The sequence below is a fragment of the Stegostoma tigrinum genome, chromosome 11, assembly GCF_030684315.1.
Source record: "Stegostoma tigrinum isolate sSteTig4 chromosome 11, sSteTig4.hap1, whole genome shotgun sequence".
In the NCBI taxonomy this organism is placed as follows: Eukaryota; Metazoa; Chordata; class Chondrichthyes; order Orectolobiformes; family Stegostomatidae; genus Stegostoma; species Stegostoma tigrinum.
The window spans coordinates 30,320,762-30,339,609 of record NC_081364.1 but is presented as its reverse complement, the minus strand read 5'-3'; the positions used below and the strand labels follow the sequence as shown (position 1 = coordinate 30,339,609).

The window sequence follows — 18,848 nt, the reverse complement described above, 5'->3', positions numbered from 1 at the left end:
CTCAACTGGACTCGCCATTTAAATTCTGTGGCTACAAAGGCAAGGCAGGAGCTAGGAATTTTGCAGCTTTAATTCACCTCTTGAATCTCCAAAGCCTTACCACCATCTGCAGGCACACGTCAGGTGTGTGATAGAAATATCCATGCTGGATGTATGTAGCTCCAACAACACTCAAAAGACATGACACTATCCAGGCCAAAGCAGCCCACTTAACTGACATCACATCCACAAACATTTAGTCAGTAGCCGCAGTCTCTATCTGCAAGGGGCACAGCCATATGAAGGCTCCTAAGACAGCACCTTCCAAACCCCCTGCAACCATCACCTAGAAGGGCAAGGGCAGTGGTTACATGGGAACACCACCACCTGCAAGTTCCCCTCCAAGCCATTCACCAACCTGACTTGTAATTATATCACTGTTTCTCTGTTGTTGGATCAACAACCTGGATTTCCTCCCTAACTGCATTATAGATGCACCTGTAGAAATAAACTGTAGCACTTCAAGAAGGCAGTTTGTCACCACATTCCGAAGGGCAACTAGGGATGCTAGCCCAGTCAGCAAAGCCCCCATTACATGGATGAATAAAAACTACATTTATATTAATCCACATTCATTTCTAGTTGCATTATGTATATCAATTAGTTCCTTCTGATGACCTTTCAGTGTTATCATCTTCACTGTCGCATAATTTGAACTTATCAGCCAACCTTTTAATTTAGATCTGGATGTTCTTGTTGATGAATTGTGGTTAGTATGCAGGCACAGCAAGTAAATAGGAAAGCTACAATGTAGTTGTTTATTGTGAGAGGAATTGAATACAAAAACAGTGAGGTTATGCTTCAGTATACAGTACATTGGTGAGACCACATCTGGCATACTGTGATAACAAGGTGCAGGGCTGGATGAGCACAGCAGGCCAAGCAGCATCAGAGGAGCAGGAAGGCTGATGTTTTGGGCCTAGACCCTGCTGTGTTCATCCAGCTCTACATCTTGTTATCTCAGATTCTCTAGCATCTGCAGTTCCTACTATCACTGGCATATTGTATTCAGCTCTGGTCTCCTGATTTAAAGGAGGGCTTAAATGCAGGGAGGCAGTTCAGATACAACAATAGATCCATACCTGGGTGGGCAGGCTGCCTTTTGAGAAAAGGTTGGACAGATTATTTTTATTCCACTGGAATTCAGACTATTAAAAGGTGACTTGATTGAAGCACATAAGATCCTGACAAGTCCTGACAGGGTTAAAGTGGAAAGGATCCCTTGACACACAGAGAACCCTTGATGTCAAGGCAGATTGAGAGTTTGATTAAGAAAAGGGAAGCATATGTCAGGTACAGTGTATTGAAAACAGGGGAGGCCCTTCAAAATTACAGAGACCATAACGGGTTGCTTAAAAAGGAAAATAAGAGGGCACAGCGGGACAATGAAAAATCTTTGGCAAACGGAATCAACAAAAACCCCAAAGCTTTTTAAAAGTACAGAGTACGGAGTATGAAGATTACCAGGGAAAGAGTGGGATCTATTAGAGGCCAGAGGACATGAGTGAGGTTTTAAATGAATAAATCTGTATTCTTAGAGGAGAAAGTCATTGCATTATGGCTTTCAGTTGAGATGGTGCCATTCTAGAACACATTAAGATTAATAAGAAGGCAGAATAAGATGTTTTAGTGGGCCTACAGGTACATAAATCCCCAGGGCCTGAAGCAATGTATCCAAGGCTGCTATGGGAGGCAATGGAGAAGATTGCTAGGGCCATGGAAGGATGTGCCTAAATGTGAAGCACCAGATGACTGGAGGATAGCTAATGTGGTTTCTTTGTTCAAGAAGAGCAACAGGGATAGGCCAGGTAATTTCAGACCAGTTAGTCTGATGTCGGTTGGTGGGAAATTATTGGATAACATTCTGAACAGCGGGTCCAATCAACACTTGGAAAGTCAGGGATTGATCAGGGATGTTTGCCATGGATTTGTTACATGGAGATCCTGTATTAATTGAGATTGTTTTGAAAAGGTGACTAAATATACAGTTTGTGGTTTACATGGACTTAAGTAAGGCCTCTGACAAGGACCCACACAGAAGGCTAGTCAGAAAGGAAAGAGCACATGGGATCCAAGGCAATTGGCAAACTGGATCCAAAATAGATTTACAAATAGGAGACAAAGAGTAATGGTGAAGGGTTTTTTTTTAATAATTGGACACAGAATTTGGTGCTGTGCCCCTTGCTATTTGTTATGTACATTAATGACTTGGATGTGAATGTAAAAGATTTAATTAGTAAATTTGCAGATGACCCTAATATTGGTGGTGTTATTGTTTCTGAGAAGGATAATCTCAGGCTACAGTATCACATTTATCTGCTGGTAAAATGGGCACAGCAATGGCAGATGGAACTTATTCCTGCAAAGTGCAAGGTAATGCATTTTTGGAGGTCTAATGAGGGTAGAATATACACAATGCATGTAGGTTCCTAGGGAGTACTGAACAACAAAGGACAACAGAACTAAGTGTACAAGTATATGGATCCCTGGAGGTGTCGACACAGGTAGACAGGGTAGTGAAGGCGACATAGAGGATGCCTGCCTTCATGAGTTGGGACATCGAAAATAGAAGCAATGAAGCTTTGTTACAACTTTATAAAAGATCAATTGGACCACTGATGGAATACTGTGTGCAATTCTGGTCACCAGGACGAGAAGGATACGATGTTGCCTGGGATGAAAAGTCTCAATTATGAGGAGAGACCGGATAGGCTGGGTTTGTTTTCTTTGGAGCAGGGGAGGCTGAGGGGAAAATCTGATTGAGACATTCAAAATTATAGGAGGCATAGATGGAGTAGGTCGTGAGAATATTTTCCTCGTGGCAGACGTCTTACACCAGACGGCAGAACTTTAAGGTGAGGAGCAAATAGTTTAGAGGAGATCTGACAGACAAAAATTCAACTAGAGGGTTGTAAGTAGGTATATGGAATATGCTGCTGGAGAGATGGTGGAGGCAGGTACTTTCACAATATTTAAGGAGCATCTGGATCAGCACTTAAAATACTGGTTCATAGTAAGCTATGGTTCAAGTGCAGGCAAATGGGATTAATATGGTTTGATGTTTGTGATTCGACATAGATATCGTGGGCTGAAGGGGCTGTTTCTGCATTATATTAATCTATGAGCCTATGTTGTGTGAGAATTTAGAATTAGGGGTCATTATTTTAAAATAATGGGGCACCCATTTAAGAAAAAGAACAATCTTTTTTTCTCAGATGTTATTCAGTCTTTGGAATCTCTTCCTCAAAAGACAGTGGAATAGAGTTTTTGAATATATTTAAGGCAGGGGTAGATAGATTCTTGATAAGCATGGTGTTGAGACGTTATCAGGGTTTGACGGAAATATGGAGGAATCAGATCAGCCATTTTCAGTTGAAGAGTTTCAAGAAACTGTATGGTCTACTTATGTTATAAATTCAAATGTTTAATATTTGAAACGTTACAAACTAGATGTCAATGTTTACTGAATAGATATCCATATATTCCATTTGGCGCTGCTTCCAAACAATCTTTCCTCTTATGTTTTGATTTCTATTAGCAAACTTAATTTGATTCCACTTTATCGCAATGCCACTGTTTAATTTTCTTTATTGGTCATATATAACATTACAGTAAAACACAAACTGTGACTAGAAATTATTTTCATAAAGAACATATGCTTCGCTATATATTTAAAATGAATTTGAAACATCGGGACATTTTCTTCTGAGCAATTACTGTGGGCAGAAAATCTCACTAATTTCATTTTCTCTTAATTTCTGATAAAGTTATCATCCTACTAAGCAATTCTTTTTTATATTCTCTGGCTATATGAACTGTGTACATTTAATACAGCTGCCATATAGTATGTTGATAGGATTTAGTGATATGGCTTGATGCTGACAAGCTCAGAAGTCAATTTGTGTTTGTTCAACCAAATCTCTACACAGTTGGCATGTTCAGTACATTTTCCGAAGTGCTTTCAGGGTTAGTCAGGTTGCTGAGAAATGAAAATGAGCAATGCAAGTGAGAAAGATAAATGAGCAAGAAAAAAATCTCAAACTAGAAAATATATGTGACTCAAAACTTAACAATATGACAGAACTAACTTGCAAAAAAAGCAGTCAGAATGAAAGGCTGTGGTCCAAAGGAAGTTAAATAATTGTCATTTTTAGGGAGAGAATGGAAAAGGTAATATAGTGGTATATTGTACGTTTAAACAATTAGCTGTCCAAAGGTGTGAAATGTTTAACTTGGCCTATGACTTTCTCAGCATTCAGGATGAAGCAAATGAGCTGTGATTTATATTTGGTGCTAAGGAAACACTACAAACTTGAAAAACAATACCAGGGACGAAATTGGTCTTCACCAACAACACGGGATATGCTCCAGCAAATCAACAGCTGGTTGTAAACAACGACTGGTTTTTCTCTAGGTTGTAGAAACTGCAAACTAATCACGAAGATACTGAGTTTATGTAAACAGCTCAAAATGCAAACAATTAATTACATCAACTAGCTTCTCAACAGACAACACTGACGATAAAATGTACCGGTGATGTGAGTTGTCTGATAAGTTTAAATGTTTCAGATGTGTTTTAATTTCCTTTGAGAAGAGAAATCATAAATAATCTAAGGCCTATGAATGGAAAAATATAAGTATGTTATTAAGTTGGTGCTTTGTATCACTAGAACCACAGTTACGCCACTTTATTCAAAAACAAAAACAGAAGTTGCTGGAAAAGCTCAGCAGGTCTGGCAGCATTTGTGAAGAAAAACCAGAGTCAACATTTCAAGTCTGGTCACCCTTCCTCAGAACTGATAGTAACTCAGAAAACTTTTTTTAATGCAGCAGATAGGGAGGGGAAGGGAGTAAGAAGTAAACAATAGGTTCGGATACATCCCAAAGAGAGAGAAGAGCAGAGATAGTAGGAACTGCAGACGCTGGAGAATCTGAGATAACAAGGTGTACAGCTCGATGAACACAAACCAGAGACAGAGATTTTGACCGGGGAGCAGGGTGATGTGTTAAAGTGTCATGAAACTGGAAGTTTAGGGTCTTTTTGCGATGTAGATGCTCAATTTCCCTAATTTAGAGGAGACCACATTGTGAGCAGCGAATGCAGGAGACTAGATTATGGGAAGTGCAGATGAAGAGCTGCTCCACCTGGAAAATATCTTTGGATCCTTGGACATGGGGGAGGGAGGAGGTAAAGGGGCAGGTAATGCACCTCAGAGATAATAGAAACTGCCCATGCTGGAGTATGAGATAACAAGGTGTGGAGCTGATGGAACACTGCAGGCCAGGCAGCATCAGAGGAGCAGGAAAGCTGATGTTTTAGGTCTGGACCCTTCTTCAGAAATGGCAAAGGGAAAGGGGGCTCTGAGATAAATAGAAGGGGGACAGTGATAGAAGATGGATAGTGGAGTGGATAGCTGGCAGTGAAGACAGACAGGTCAAGGTGGCAGGGATGAGGGGACGGCTGGTCTTGGGATGAGGTTGGGGGTGGGGTGCACCTCAGCAGTTGCAGGGGAAGGTGCGTTGGCTGTGGAGGGTGGTGTTGGGAATAAAGGAAGAGTGAAACATGCTGTCCTGGAGGGAACGGTCCCTGCAGAAGCGGACAAGAGAGGGGAGGGGAACATGTGTCTAGTTGTGGCGGAAATGGTGGCTGATGATCTTCTGGAAGTGGATGCTGGTGAGATAGTAGGTAGGGACAAGGGCTGTTGTGGGACGGAAGAGAGGGGGTGAGGGCAGAAGTGTGAGAGATGGGTTGGACCCTGACGACCATGGGTCTGAGGAATCCTCACTTGAGGAAGAAGGTGGACATTTCAGAGGCTCCCTTGTAGAAGTTGGCCTCTTCTGAACATATGTGACAGAGATGAAAGAATTGAGAGAATGGGATGGAGTCTTTACAGAAAACAGGGTGTGAGAATGTACAGTCCAGGTAGCTGTGGGAGTCAGTGGGTTTATGGTGGAAATCAATAGCCAGTTGATATTAATCCCCAGAAATGGAAACAGAGTTGTCGAGGAAGGGAAAGGAGGAGTCAGAGATAAAACAGGTGAAAATGTGGGCAGGATGGAAATTGGAAGCAAAATCAATGAACTTTTCCAATTCCAAACAAGAGAATGATGCAGCACCAATGATATCATCGATACATCAGAGAAAGAGTTGTGGACGGAGTCCAGCATAGGACTGGAACAAGGAATGCCCCCTGTACCCATAGAGAGACAGGTACAATTAGGGCCCATGTAGATACCTATGACCACCCCCCTGACCTGAACACAATGAGAGGAGTTAAAAGAGAAGTTGTTGAGGATGAAGGATAAGTTTGGCCAAGCAGAGGAGGGTGAAAATGGTTCAGGGCTTTGCTCCAGGAAGAATCAGACAACCTTGAGACCATCCTTGTAGGGGATTGATGCATAAAGGGATTGTATATCCAAGGTAAAGAGGAGGGCCTGGGACCTGTAAACTGGAAATTTTGAAACTGGCGTAAATTGTCAGAGGAATCTCCTGCATTCACTGCTCACAATGTGGTCTCCTCTACACTGGGGAAACAAAGCGTAGGCTGGGTAACCGCTTCACAGAACATATACGTCCTGCTCGCAAAAAAGACCCTGAGCTTCCAGTCGCCTGCCACTTTAACACATCACCCTGTTCCCTGGCCAACATGTCTGTCTCTGACTTGCTGCAGTGTTTCAGAGAAGATCAGCACAAACTGGAAGAACAACATCTCATTTTCCACTTGGCGAGCCTGCAGCCCTTCGGACTCAAACTAAGTTCAATAATTTTGGAGCCTAAATTCTCCCATATGCTAGCCCCCTATCCCACACACCAGTCCTTGCTATCACGCAGTCTGCCATTACACATTACCTCTTGTTGGTCACTAACTGTCCCCATTAACAGCTATTCACCCTCCTAGCCAAATCATTATCAACTCCTTTGTCTCCCTAACTGCTCTTTTCTCTCTTTGGGACCTATCACCCCCCACCTATTTTTTACTTCTTACCTCCTCTCCCTCCCTATCTTCTGCGTATAAACTGATATTTTCCCAGGTACCATCACTTCTGAGGAAGGGTCACCAGACTCAGAACGTTAACTCTGATTTTTTATTCACTGATGCTGCCAGACCTGATCAGCTTCTCTAGCAACTTTTATTTTTGTTCCTGATTTAAAGCATCCACAGTGCTTTCTGCTTTTATTTATGCCATTTTATTTATCTGTTTGGGTGTCATTTTAAATTAAGAAGCCACTTTCTGTAGTTCCATGCAAATACAGATGGAGAAGGCTGGAAGGCTAAGATGAGGGCTGATAGCAATGTCAAATTGGAAGAAGTGGATGAAGCTGAGGTACATTCAGAATTGAAAGGCTCTCTGCAGCTTTGTGAAAAATCCTTTTAAAAACATGCATGGCCACAGCTAGCCTGCGTCTGCTGATCAGATGATCACATACTTTTGAGTGAGTGAGATGAGGCACTGCTGTTCTGCAAGTAAGATGCTGGGAAACTACTTCTAGTTCTTTGCCAGGCTTGTGGCTTCATCAGGAAAGTTCACAGGTGATGTAGGTTTTCCCCATTTGGCTGTCCAAAGACTCTAAACCTTGGCTATAGCAAGGTAACTTGGTGACTGTAATGCCAACCCAACATGCTGTTTACAACTTTGCTCCTGGTCCTTAGTTCTAACCTAGCTCTGTGAGAATGGAAACCCCTTTATCTCTCTGACTTTGACTTTGCTTTTCTTACTGCCTCTGACGAACATGCTCCATTGGATAAAAATGCAATAATCATTTCAATGTGAAAGCCTGCATTTATAGGCCCTGAAATTTTAGGGATTTAACAGAAGTACTGCAAACCAGTCCAAAAATTTTACGTGAGTATCCAGTAGCCACTCTTCCTAAAAAGAGCCAATGATACAAAGACAGCAGGTGAAAGGCTTAGATACCCAATGCTGTGAGTTTTCAATGTTTAAAATGTCTGAGAACATCTGGTATACATTTGGAAGCTAACATATCAAGTGAGCGAGACATACTGGCCGATCATATCCTCATCTGGACTAAACAAGGGCTGTAGATCAGATGACTGGCAAACTCTCATAGGACAAGAGAATTTTTTTGAATTTTTTGAAGTATCTCCATGACCTTGCATATGAGATCTCATGCAGGTGATATAGAGGTCCTGAAGACATGGAAATCTATTGTCCCATGCAGGTTATATACATACCCTTGACTCTGTGCTACACGAGGTTCACTGTCAGATTGCATTAGCTTTTTCATTATTTCTTTAATCATTGGTCAGTGGCATTGCTAGCTGGCCAATATTTGCTGCCCATCTCTAGCTGCCCTTGAGAAGGTGGTGGTGGGCTGCCTTCTTAAACCGCTGCAGTCCGTGTGCTGTAGGTAGGCTCTCAATGTCCTAAGTGAGAGAATTCCAGGATTCTGACCCAGTGATAGTGAATGAGTATATTAACAAGTCTAGGTGGTGAGTGGCTTGGAGGGGAACTTGCAAGTGGTATGTTTCCATGTATCTGTCATCCTTGTCCTTGTAGATGGAAGTGGTTGTGGGTTTGGAAGGTAGTGTCTGAAGATCTTTTTTTGAATGTCTGTAGTGCATCTAAGAGATAGTACACACTGCTGCTACTGAGTGTCCATGGTGGAGAGAGAGGCAATCAAGTGGGCTGCTTTGTCCTGGATGATGTCAAGCTTCTTTCGTGTTGTTAGACTGCACTCATCCAGGCAAGTGGGGAGTATTCCACCACACTCCTGACTTGTGCCTTGTTGATGGTAGACAGGCTCTGGGGACCCAGGAACTGAGTTACTTGCTGCAGTATTCCTAGCCTCTGGCCTCTTGTAGCCACTCTATTTATGTAGCAAGTCCAGCTCAGTTTCTGGTCAATGGTACCCCCGAAGATGTTGCTTGTTCAGGAATTCAGTGATAGTAACACCATTGATTGTCAAAGTGTGGTGGTTAGATTGCACTTATTGGAGACTGTCATTACCTGGCATTTGTGTGGTGTGAATGTTATTTGCTACTTGTCAGCCCAAACCTGGATAGTGTCTAGATCTTGTGGCATTTGAACACGGTTTGCTGCAGTGCCCAAGGAGTTGCACGTAGTGCTGAACATTGTGCAATTATCAGCAAACATCCACACTTCTGACTTTATGATGGGGGAGACGTCATTGATGGTGCACTAACAAGATATCTGGGCCGAGGACACCACCCTAAGGAGCTCCCACAGAGATGTCCTGAAACTGAAATGTCTGACCTCCAACAACCATAGCCATCTTCCAATGTGTCAGGTATGACTCCAACCAGTGAAAAATTTGCACTTCGATACCCACTGATTCCAGTTTTTCTAAGGCTAGACAATACACATTCTCACAAATGAGGGATGATGTCAAGTGTTGTTATTCTCACCTCACCTCTGGAATTCAGCTTTTTTATCCATGTTTTGAATCAAGTCTGTAATGAGGCCAGGAGCTGAGTGGCCCTGGCAGAACTCAAACTGGGCATCACTGAGAAACTATTGCTTGATAGCACTGTTGATGACACCTTCGATCATTTTACTGATGATCAAGAGTAGACTGATAGGGCAGTAATTGGCCGAGTTGGATTTATCCTGTTTTCTGTGCAGAATATACATGGGCAATTTTCTACATTGTCAATAGATGCCAATGTCATAACTGTACTGAAAGATGTTGGCTAGTTTTGCAGCACAAGTCTTTAGGACTATTGCCAGAATGTTGTCAGACCCTGTAGCACTTGCAGTATCCAATGTTACCAACCGTTTCTTGATATCACATAGAGTAAATGAAATTGGCTGGAGACTGGTATCTGTAATGTTGGGGACCACAGGAGGAGCCCGAGATGGATCGTCCACTTGGCACTTCTGGCTGAAGACTGCCGCAAACGCTTCAGCCTTATCTTTTTCGCTGATCATTAACAATGGAGATATTTGTGGAGCCTCCTTCAAAAATGAGTTGTTGAATTGTCCACCATCATTCACGACTGGATGTGGCAGGGACTACAGAACTTGTATGTGATTTGTTGACTGTGGGATTGCTTGCCCTGTCTATTGCTTGTGCCTGTGCTGTTTGGGATACAAGGAGTCCTGTTTGATTGCTTTAGGAGGTTGACTCCTCATTTTTAAGTATGCCTGGTGATGCTCCTTGCATGCCCTCCTGCATCTTAATTGAACCAGGGTTGATCCCCTGGCTTGATGGTAATGGTTCAGTAGGGGATACGCCGGGCTATGAGGTTACAGATTGTGCTGGAGTACAATTCTGCTGTTGATGGCCCTCAGCTCCTCATAGATGCCCAATCCTGAGTTGTGAGATCTATTTGAAGTTTGTCCCATTAGCGTGGCAAATAGTGCCACACAACACAATGCAGAGTATTCTCAATGTGAAGGCAGGACTTTGTCTCCATAGTGCAATAGTCACTCACACCAATGATACTAACATGGACAGATATATCTGTAGCTGGCAGATTGGTAAGGATGAGGTCAAATATGTTTTCCCTCTTGTTGGTTTCCTCACCACCAGTCTAACAGCTGTGTCCATTAGGACCTGACCAACTCAATCAGTAATTTTGCTGCTAAGTTACTGTCAGTGTTAGACATTGAAATCCATTACCCAGAGTACATTTTGCACCCTTGTCAGCCTCAGTGTTTCCTCCAAGTGTTGTTCATTACAAAGGAGTATTGATTCATCAGCTACAGGAGGATGGCATGTGGTAATCAGCAAGGATGTTTCCTTGCTCATGTTTAACCTTATGCCAAGAGACTCCATGGGGTCCAGAGTCAATACTGAGGATTGTTCCTGACTGCATACCACTATGCTACCACCTCTGCTGGGTCTACCCTATCAGTAGGACAGGACATATACACTGATTATGATGGTGATGTTCTGGGACATTGTAAGCTATGATTCTGTGAGTATGATTATGTCAGACTATTGCTTGACTAATCTGTGAGATAGCTCTCTCAATTTTGACACTTTTCACCAAATGTTAGTAAGGAGGGATTGGCAAGTCCATTTCTGCCATCATCTTTTCCAGTGCCTAGGTCAATGCCAGAGAGTTTGTCTGTTTTCATTTCTTTGTTGAGACATTGTAATTATTGATACAACTTGCTAGACCACTTCAGAGGGCAGTTGAGGGTCAACCTCATTGCAGTAGATCTGGAGTCACATGTAGCCCAGACCAAGTGAGGATGGCAGATTTCCTTTTCCAAAGGACATTTGTGAGCCAGAGGAATTTTCTGACAAGCATCATCATCAGTAGATTCATAATTCCAGATTTGTCAAACTAAATTCTATCATCTGCTGTGGCCGGATTCAAACCTGGGTCCCCCGAACATTTGTTGAGGTTCTGGATTAATAGTCTAGCAATGATACTTCTGGCCATTGCTTCCCAGGACACTGGCTTCCCCAGGTGTTAGCTTGATAACATTTGCAAATAGGGGGCTTAATAGGGTAGCCTCTGAAAATAGGTGCATGATTATTCTGTGTCCTTTGTTTGAACTGCAGGCAGTACATAATCTTCATGTTGTCTATTTATGCAGCCAGCAGCAACCACGCTGCTCATCGGATGTTTCAGAAGTAAAGGCCCATTATTGCAACTTGCAAACAATACTTAATGCTCGGCTGCATCGCCTCAAGCTAGTTTGCACCGTAGGAGGCCCTTTGAGGCTAGATTAGTGGTGATGATTGTGCTGCAAGTAAATCTGACCAGGAAAAAAGAAGAACATGGGAGAAAAAAGGATCCAAAGTGCTTAATTTCTCAACCGTGAAGATCTTCCAGGAGGTAAGAGGAAAGAGGAGAGGTATCCTGGGTTCTCAGGAGGCCCTCCAGACACAAGGTAGAAGACAATGGAAGCGATAGCCTTGGTAGTCAACACTGGAAGTTAAGCCTAAGTATTCACTGCATCCACATGCAGTGCAGCTGGAAGTTAGATGAGTTTGTGTGAGTGGTCAAGATGAGCAATTGCATCTTCAAGTCACAGATATCCCACCATCCACACCAGTGGCTTCAACTATTTCTCAAATCATCCACATGCACACACTCCCAGCTATTCAATCATAATAGTTACCTCAAGCAACAGACTGCACACATTCACATACATCCACTTCTAGTGCAGGACAAGGTGCTTAACCTTGCACAATAGAAGCAGCGTAGCTAACTGAATGTCCTTGCCCCATAAAGGAGTCAGTGTTGACCACTGCTGAGTCCTTTGTCAACAGGAGGGACAAAACCTTTGAAAATGGTGGTATACTCATATCAAATCCACTCTTGGCAGATCCTATTTGCTGTTCATTCCATGATTTCGTGTGATTTACAACTGCAGATGGTGTAAACAGACACCTCTTGCTTTTTTACATTACCTTCACAACTTGACTTTTGTGTTGTTTTGCTTTCAGAAAACAGCAGCCTAGCTAGTGTGTGGATGAACACCAAGAAAAGGTGATGGTCTGATGAAGAAGGCACAGCCCCTTCACTGAATTTAGGAATGGGATCATCAGTTTGGATACATTGGCTGTATCTTAGTGGTGAGATCCATACAAGGTGAGACAACGACCACGAATGTACTGCAGTCAGGTATCATAAATGAGTAGTTATGGTATATATTTTTCAAAGAAGACTAGACTGCATTTAAAATAAACACAGAGAATCCTGTGAAACGGCTTACAGAAGTCACATGACTACCCCTGTGAGTTCAGCTAACATTGAGACCAGAATGTGATTATCTCATGAAAACATTACAAGAGAACTTTTGAAATTCAATGAATATTTCCGGGGATAAATAGTAATTCCTTGACCACACTTTCCTGCAGGTGTGAATGGTTCTTCCCATTTTACTAACAACTTGACAGGATGAGTGCTATCAAACTAATTGTTGAGACAGACATTAATTGCTTTGACTAAAAGATAATGGATGGATCTGTGCCTAGACCTAGCTAATCCAATATCTAAAGTAGAAGAATGGTATAATAGTTTTGACTTAACAACCATTTTAAGTTTTAATCTGTTTAAAAGCCGGGTTTTGAGCAACAATTTTGTGTGCAGTCCACGAGGGAGATACTTTGAAGCAATCATTGCTTCTCAATACAGAAACAGGAGAAAGAATTCCGGGCCTGCTGAACTGAACCCAGCTATCAAGAGACACAACCTAAAGCACGATAAAAGCAAAACAGAGGTGCCTTCATTTACCTGTAAGACCTGTTTTTCTCAGTCCACCTCTGAGAACAGTCTCTAATTGATGACAGAAGACATCTGACTTCAACGTTTCAATCCCTTTACTTTGGAAAAGGAGTCTTCAAGCAAATAACAGACTTGCTACAATCTTCAATACTGATCTTATTTTCATTTTTATAAGCGTCTTTTATCCTTTCCCTTCATTAGCACTTTTTCTGTATATTTTAGTGAATAACTTTGTGACTTTTACTTACTAGCATTCCGTAATAAGTTAACCTTTAATCTTAACTATAGCCCAAAACTCCTGCTGGATATATTAAATTGAAACACGTGAAAAATAAAAGGAGACTACGACTGAACAAATTCAAAAGTTCATGAACCACTGTGAGGACATGCCTGGTATAGTCCAGACAAGCAGCACGGAGCATGGATAATGCAGATGCCAGATGAGACTGCACAGAAAAAATTCTGCAGATGACTTACGTGAGACCTTCAATTGGGCAGGCTACAAAAGGATGTACCATTGCAGTTGCACAGTAATGCTGACCAATTGAAAGCATTTTCAGTATTACAAGTAGCTTTGTTAATCCAAAAGAAATCATTTTAGTGAGGCTGCAATGGGTACCCATTCATAGTTGCAGTCATTTCATCTCACCAAAAGAGACAGGCTTTACTGCCAGGGCCCTGAAGAGGATATGCAACGCATATTTTGATTAGCTTAGAACGTGCATTAATTGCCTTATAAAATTAATATTTTTCATATTTGGATATAGCTTCTAGGTAATTCCGAGCAGAAGGATTACATTCTTATCAGTAGAATGCAGATTCACTCTTCATCAATCATGTGAACAGTGTGCTGCCATTGTGCCATCTTATTTATTTAATTCTTAAATTTAATTCTGTTAAATCATTTAATAGTCTCATAAATGAAGGCATGACAGAGCACTCAAACTAGTTCAGCACACACAGGTCAGTGTGAAATTTCCAGGAAATGTCTCTGGCCCTGGATAACCACATGTGCAACACACACAAGCAGCTGGATTTTGAAAAGCAGTTAACAAACTACAGTGGGTCCCGATCTTTAAAAGTAATAGCTTACAGTAGAAAAGCCCACAAGTTACGTGAAATTCATAATTTACTGGGTCATCCTTTACTCAGGTATCATATTGAATTCTGGGCACCTGCTCTTTAAGTAGAATGTGCAGGCATTAGAAAGGGTAAAGAAAATATGAACGATCAAGATTCCAAAGAAGAAGGATCTCAGTTACATAGATTGGAGAGGCTGAGACAGTTCTCCTTAGAAAACTGACAGTAGAGAAGAGATTTTATAGGGGTGTTCAAAATCATCAAAAATTTGAAGATAGGAACACAATACTTCTAATTAGCAGAAAGATTGAGAACACGCATTTCATGTGTTTGATAAAATAGCTACAAGCAACAAGAGAAAACTTTATTTTGACAGAGAGTGGCCAGGATCTATAACAAGGGTGTGATATAAGCAGATTCACTTGCAGCTTTCAAGGGAAATTGGATCATTATCTGAATAGAAGAAAAAATGCAGGGCTCAAACGTAAAATCAGGGATTGGGAATCCGGGACTAGCTCCTACAAAGAGCTGGTATGGTTACACAGGGCGGAATGCCCCCCTCCTACATGACAACAATTCTCTGGTTCTCTGTGTGCACTTGCATTGAAGTAAAGGTTATCTGTCACAATTAATAATTTCAGAAAATTTCCTTTGAACGTTTTCATGACTGAAAATACCTTTACAATGGTAAATGGCAAACTGGGTTATGATGGGATGCACATTGTCATAAAAATTATTCTATCTATCTTTGAAATGTACTTACTCTTACTGCTTCAGCTTTATTGCGAAACATTCTTTCCATATCCTTTGCCAGTTTTTTAACAAGCTGGAGTCCATCTATTTCTTGAACAGAGACTGTTTTCTCATGTTCCTTATATTTCTGCAAAAACAGAAAAAGGAGATTAATAAAAATATTTATCCCTATTCCAGGTTACAGGCACTGGGAAAATAAAATGAATTTAGTTAGACAGAACCTTCCTACACAATCCTGACCACAACAATGGCTCCACTTCGAAAATAGTTCATTGGTTGTGAAATGCATTGCTACGTTCTGGAACTGCAGAAGAGATTTATAAATGAAAGTTAGTTCTTTCATTGATGTAAAACCCTACGTGATGAATTATGTTCTAATATATTTGTATCAAATTCTTCTCTCCAAAGGTAGTATTAGTTAATTTGACAAATGAGTTAACTCCTTTCAAGGAAGTAAAGAATTTGAATTTAGTCATTTTGTAACATCTAGTATGTAAATCTTTCTGAATTCAGTCACTGTACTGAACTAACTTTTAATGTACAAATAAAATCCAAGAAAAGGATCCTTATCACATAAATTCACTTATTTTTCTTTTGGAGGTAAAAGAATGTCATTAGTACTTGCCCAACAAAATGAAACACATTGGGAAAAACAAAATTATAGAAAGTGCTTCATCAGAAAAAAAAATCAAATCCAAAACCAAGCCAAGAAAATACTAAGTACATTTAACTGGACAAATAATAAAATATGTTATTATACTTATGACTAGGCCCCATAAAAGGTCCCTCAATTCATTAGGGTTCCAAGCGGGATACACCAAATAATTTAAGCTCCCGGTTGAGAAGGGAATGTAATAGCTCTCCTTCTTTATTGACCCACCTGGGTTATCCTGGATTTCTTGAATTAACAAAATGGTGACTTTATTCATTTCTGCCTGCAAAAGGAAATGCTAACACAGTATGCATAATACAGAGATTAGAAATATGAGGTCAGTCCAAAAAGATAAAAGTTAACTTAAAAGGTTGCATGGCTCAATCTTTGAATTGTTTGTGAACAGCAGACAAGATAATGCTGCGTCCATTATTGGGTTGCACTGATAATGCTGTTGTTGGAAGTGGAACAATCAATTTTTCGGATTCCAGTTCAGTAGGCTGATTGAAGTTTCTTTGTCCTGAATCCTTTTTCAAGTGGTTTGCAGCTTACTACCTGTTCTCAAGGTGTGACTTCCATAGAAAACTCAACACACTCTAGTCCACAACAGCCTCATGATAACACATAGAAAAGATCTGAAGCTCACTTTTATTCCCTTCTTTTGCATATTTCTGAAAGGGAAAACCACAAAAATTGTCTGCAAAACATGGCTGTCTGCCTAGGTGGGGGAATAGTCAGCCCCCTCATTATTTCAAGTCGCCTTCTCTCTCTGTTTGAAGTTCCTTGACACTTTTCAGTGTTATATTCTACCAGTTCCAGACATTTTGTCTCCAGACAACCACTGAATTTACAACTGAAGTCATTTTGTCTCTTTAGCTGTCATCTTTCAGCACTATCAGTGGTTAGAGCTATCAGTGGTTGGGCGGATGACAGTGAGTGAGGGAAGATGTTGCAGGCATTTGTGGAAGGGGTCGAGCATAAGCCTTGATAAGAAGTAGGTACAGTATCAGAGATTGAGTGAGTATGAAATATCGTAGAGAAGATGATGGCACTATGTTGCAGAATGGTTAAGAATATTGATCTGCTTCTTACAGAGCTGTCATAATTTCAGATGACTAGGACTGCTCTAACCTGGGTTGAAACTTCAAACCTGTCATGTTCTGGTATCAAGGCTTTCTCTGCTGTTCCTGGAGGAAGAGGAAGTCCTGTCTCTGCACGACCCCATCCAGCAGGACCTCCAGGTCCAACCCACAAAGCAGGGCACAAATTTCTCTTTGTCAGCTATGTCTGGGGCAACTGTCGGAAACAGTTCAGAGGGCTTTTGACTGACAGAGCTTGTCCGGATGAACAATAGGGCTTTTGAAGATGGCTTGGATACAAAGGATGCAGGTGAATTCTAAGACATCTTAGCAGGAGTGACTTGTTCTGAGAACAATACAGGATAGGAGTGGGCTGGAATCAGATGTGTGCCCATATGCCAGAGGGTGAGAAAGGTAGTTCATGAGGTGAGTTTGGTGAGGTAGTTGTTAGGACACTCATTAGGCCTCACAGTGAAAAATGCTCCAAAAACTTGATACAATGCACACCTAGCCAAAAAAAAAGAGATTCAGTCATTTATAGTTATGACAAATGCATTGCAATGTTTAGTGGTAGCTATTGATTTATGATGGTAGTTTAAAGTAACATTTTTTTAATTCATTCGATGGATGAGGGTGTCTCTGGCTAGGCAGCATTTATTGCCCATCCCTAACTGCCAATTAAGAGTCAACCACATTGCTGGGGGTCTGTAGTCACATGTAGGCCAGGCCAGTAAGGATGGCAGTTTCCTTCCCTAAATGCCATTAGATAGGTTTTTCCACAACAATCAACAATGGATTCATAGTCATCATTTGCCTCTTAATTCCAGATTTTTATTGAATTCCGTTTCCACCATCTGCTGTGGCAGGATTCAAAGCCAGGTCCAATGAAAATACCATTGGGCCATTGCATCCACGATACATAAATAACTAATATGATTAGTTTTTTTGTGTTCTTTGCTAATTTGTGACTGGTAACTTTTTCCACCTTTATCATAATTAACAAATTAGCTAGACGCAGTTATCTCAAGCATGGAGGACAAATATCACTTGTAATGTTTTGACTGAAATGGGTGATTTTCATTTAATAAAAATTTAGGCTACATTCCAAATTTTCTATCGAATATTTTAAATATTTAACAGTTAATAATAGACTTACTTTCATCCCACACTAATTCTTTGTTGCTGATGTAGCAAAAACAGATCATACCAGATATAGTTTTTAACTTACGGTCTTTCTTATTTCAATTTAGTTCTTACCAGGACTTTATGACAAAGTTTGAGTCTTCCTTGCCTGAAATGGACAAGAACAGCACACCCAAAATGTACTGCTCCTTCCTGAGAGATAGTAGGAACTGCCAATGCTGGAGTCCAAGATAATACAATGTGGAGCTGGAGGAACACAGCAGGCCAGGCAGCATCAGAGGAGCAGGAAACCTGATGTTTCGGGTCAGGACTCTTCTTCAGAAATGAGGAGGAGTGTCCCAACCCGAAACAACGGCTTTCCTGCTCCTCTGATGCTGCCTGGCTTGCTGTGTTCCTCCAACTCCACATTGTGTTATCTACTGCTCGTTCCTGTCCTGGCTCAGAAGTGCCAAGATTTCTTTTCTGGTTCACTTACACGGCCCACAGTATCCTGCCGCACAGCACTGTTCTTTGACAAATTTTATCATCAAGAAGAATAGGAACATCAGGCACAACTCAAGGCAAGGGATGCCACTTTCCATCTCATTTGAGTGATTCCCTTTGACACTCAACGCTTGCAGCTCCATGACCCAGAAACTGCAGTTACTGAAAGAGTCTGCAACATGACAAAAGAAGTTTTTCCTTGTTTTGGGAAGTAGGCATTCCTGAATCAAGAATTAGGAAATGATTTTTCTAACATTTCTAATCCTTATAACAGCTTATCTATAGGAGTGGTTGACCATTCTTACAATTAAATGTAAAGTTCACAAACAAGAAATAGTCTGCAAAAACTTCTTTTCGTTATTTGGTCCAAAATATTTTTGTGTCATAAATATTCCAGGTTTATTATTGACCCCATGAGACAAACCTTATAATCCATTACACATGATT

The 18,848-nt window shown here is 41.1% G+C and overlaps 1 protein-coding gene across 6 annotated transcripts in view; it reads right to left on the bottom strand.

The window, feature by feature from the left end:
• The window catches only part of cacna2d3a (calcium channel, voltage-dependent, alpha 2/delta subunit 3a), an 807,750-nt gene that overhangs the window by 650,388 nt on the left and 138,514 nt on the right, over window positions 1-18,848 (bottom strand). For all 6 annotated transcript variants that reach the window (XM_059649881.1, XM_048547899.1, XM_048547901.2 and 3 more), the window contains one exon: window positions 15,055-15,171. In XM_059649881.1, coding sequence (XP_059505864.1) covers window positions 15,055-15,171 — 117 coding nt within the window. The remainder of the gene's footprint in view (window positions 1-15,054; window positions 15,172-18,848) is intronic.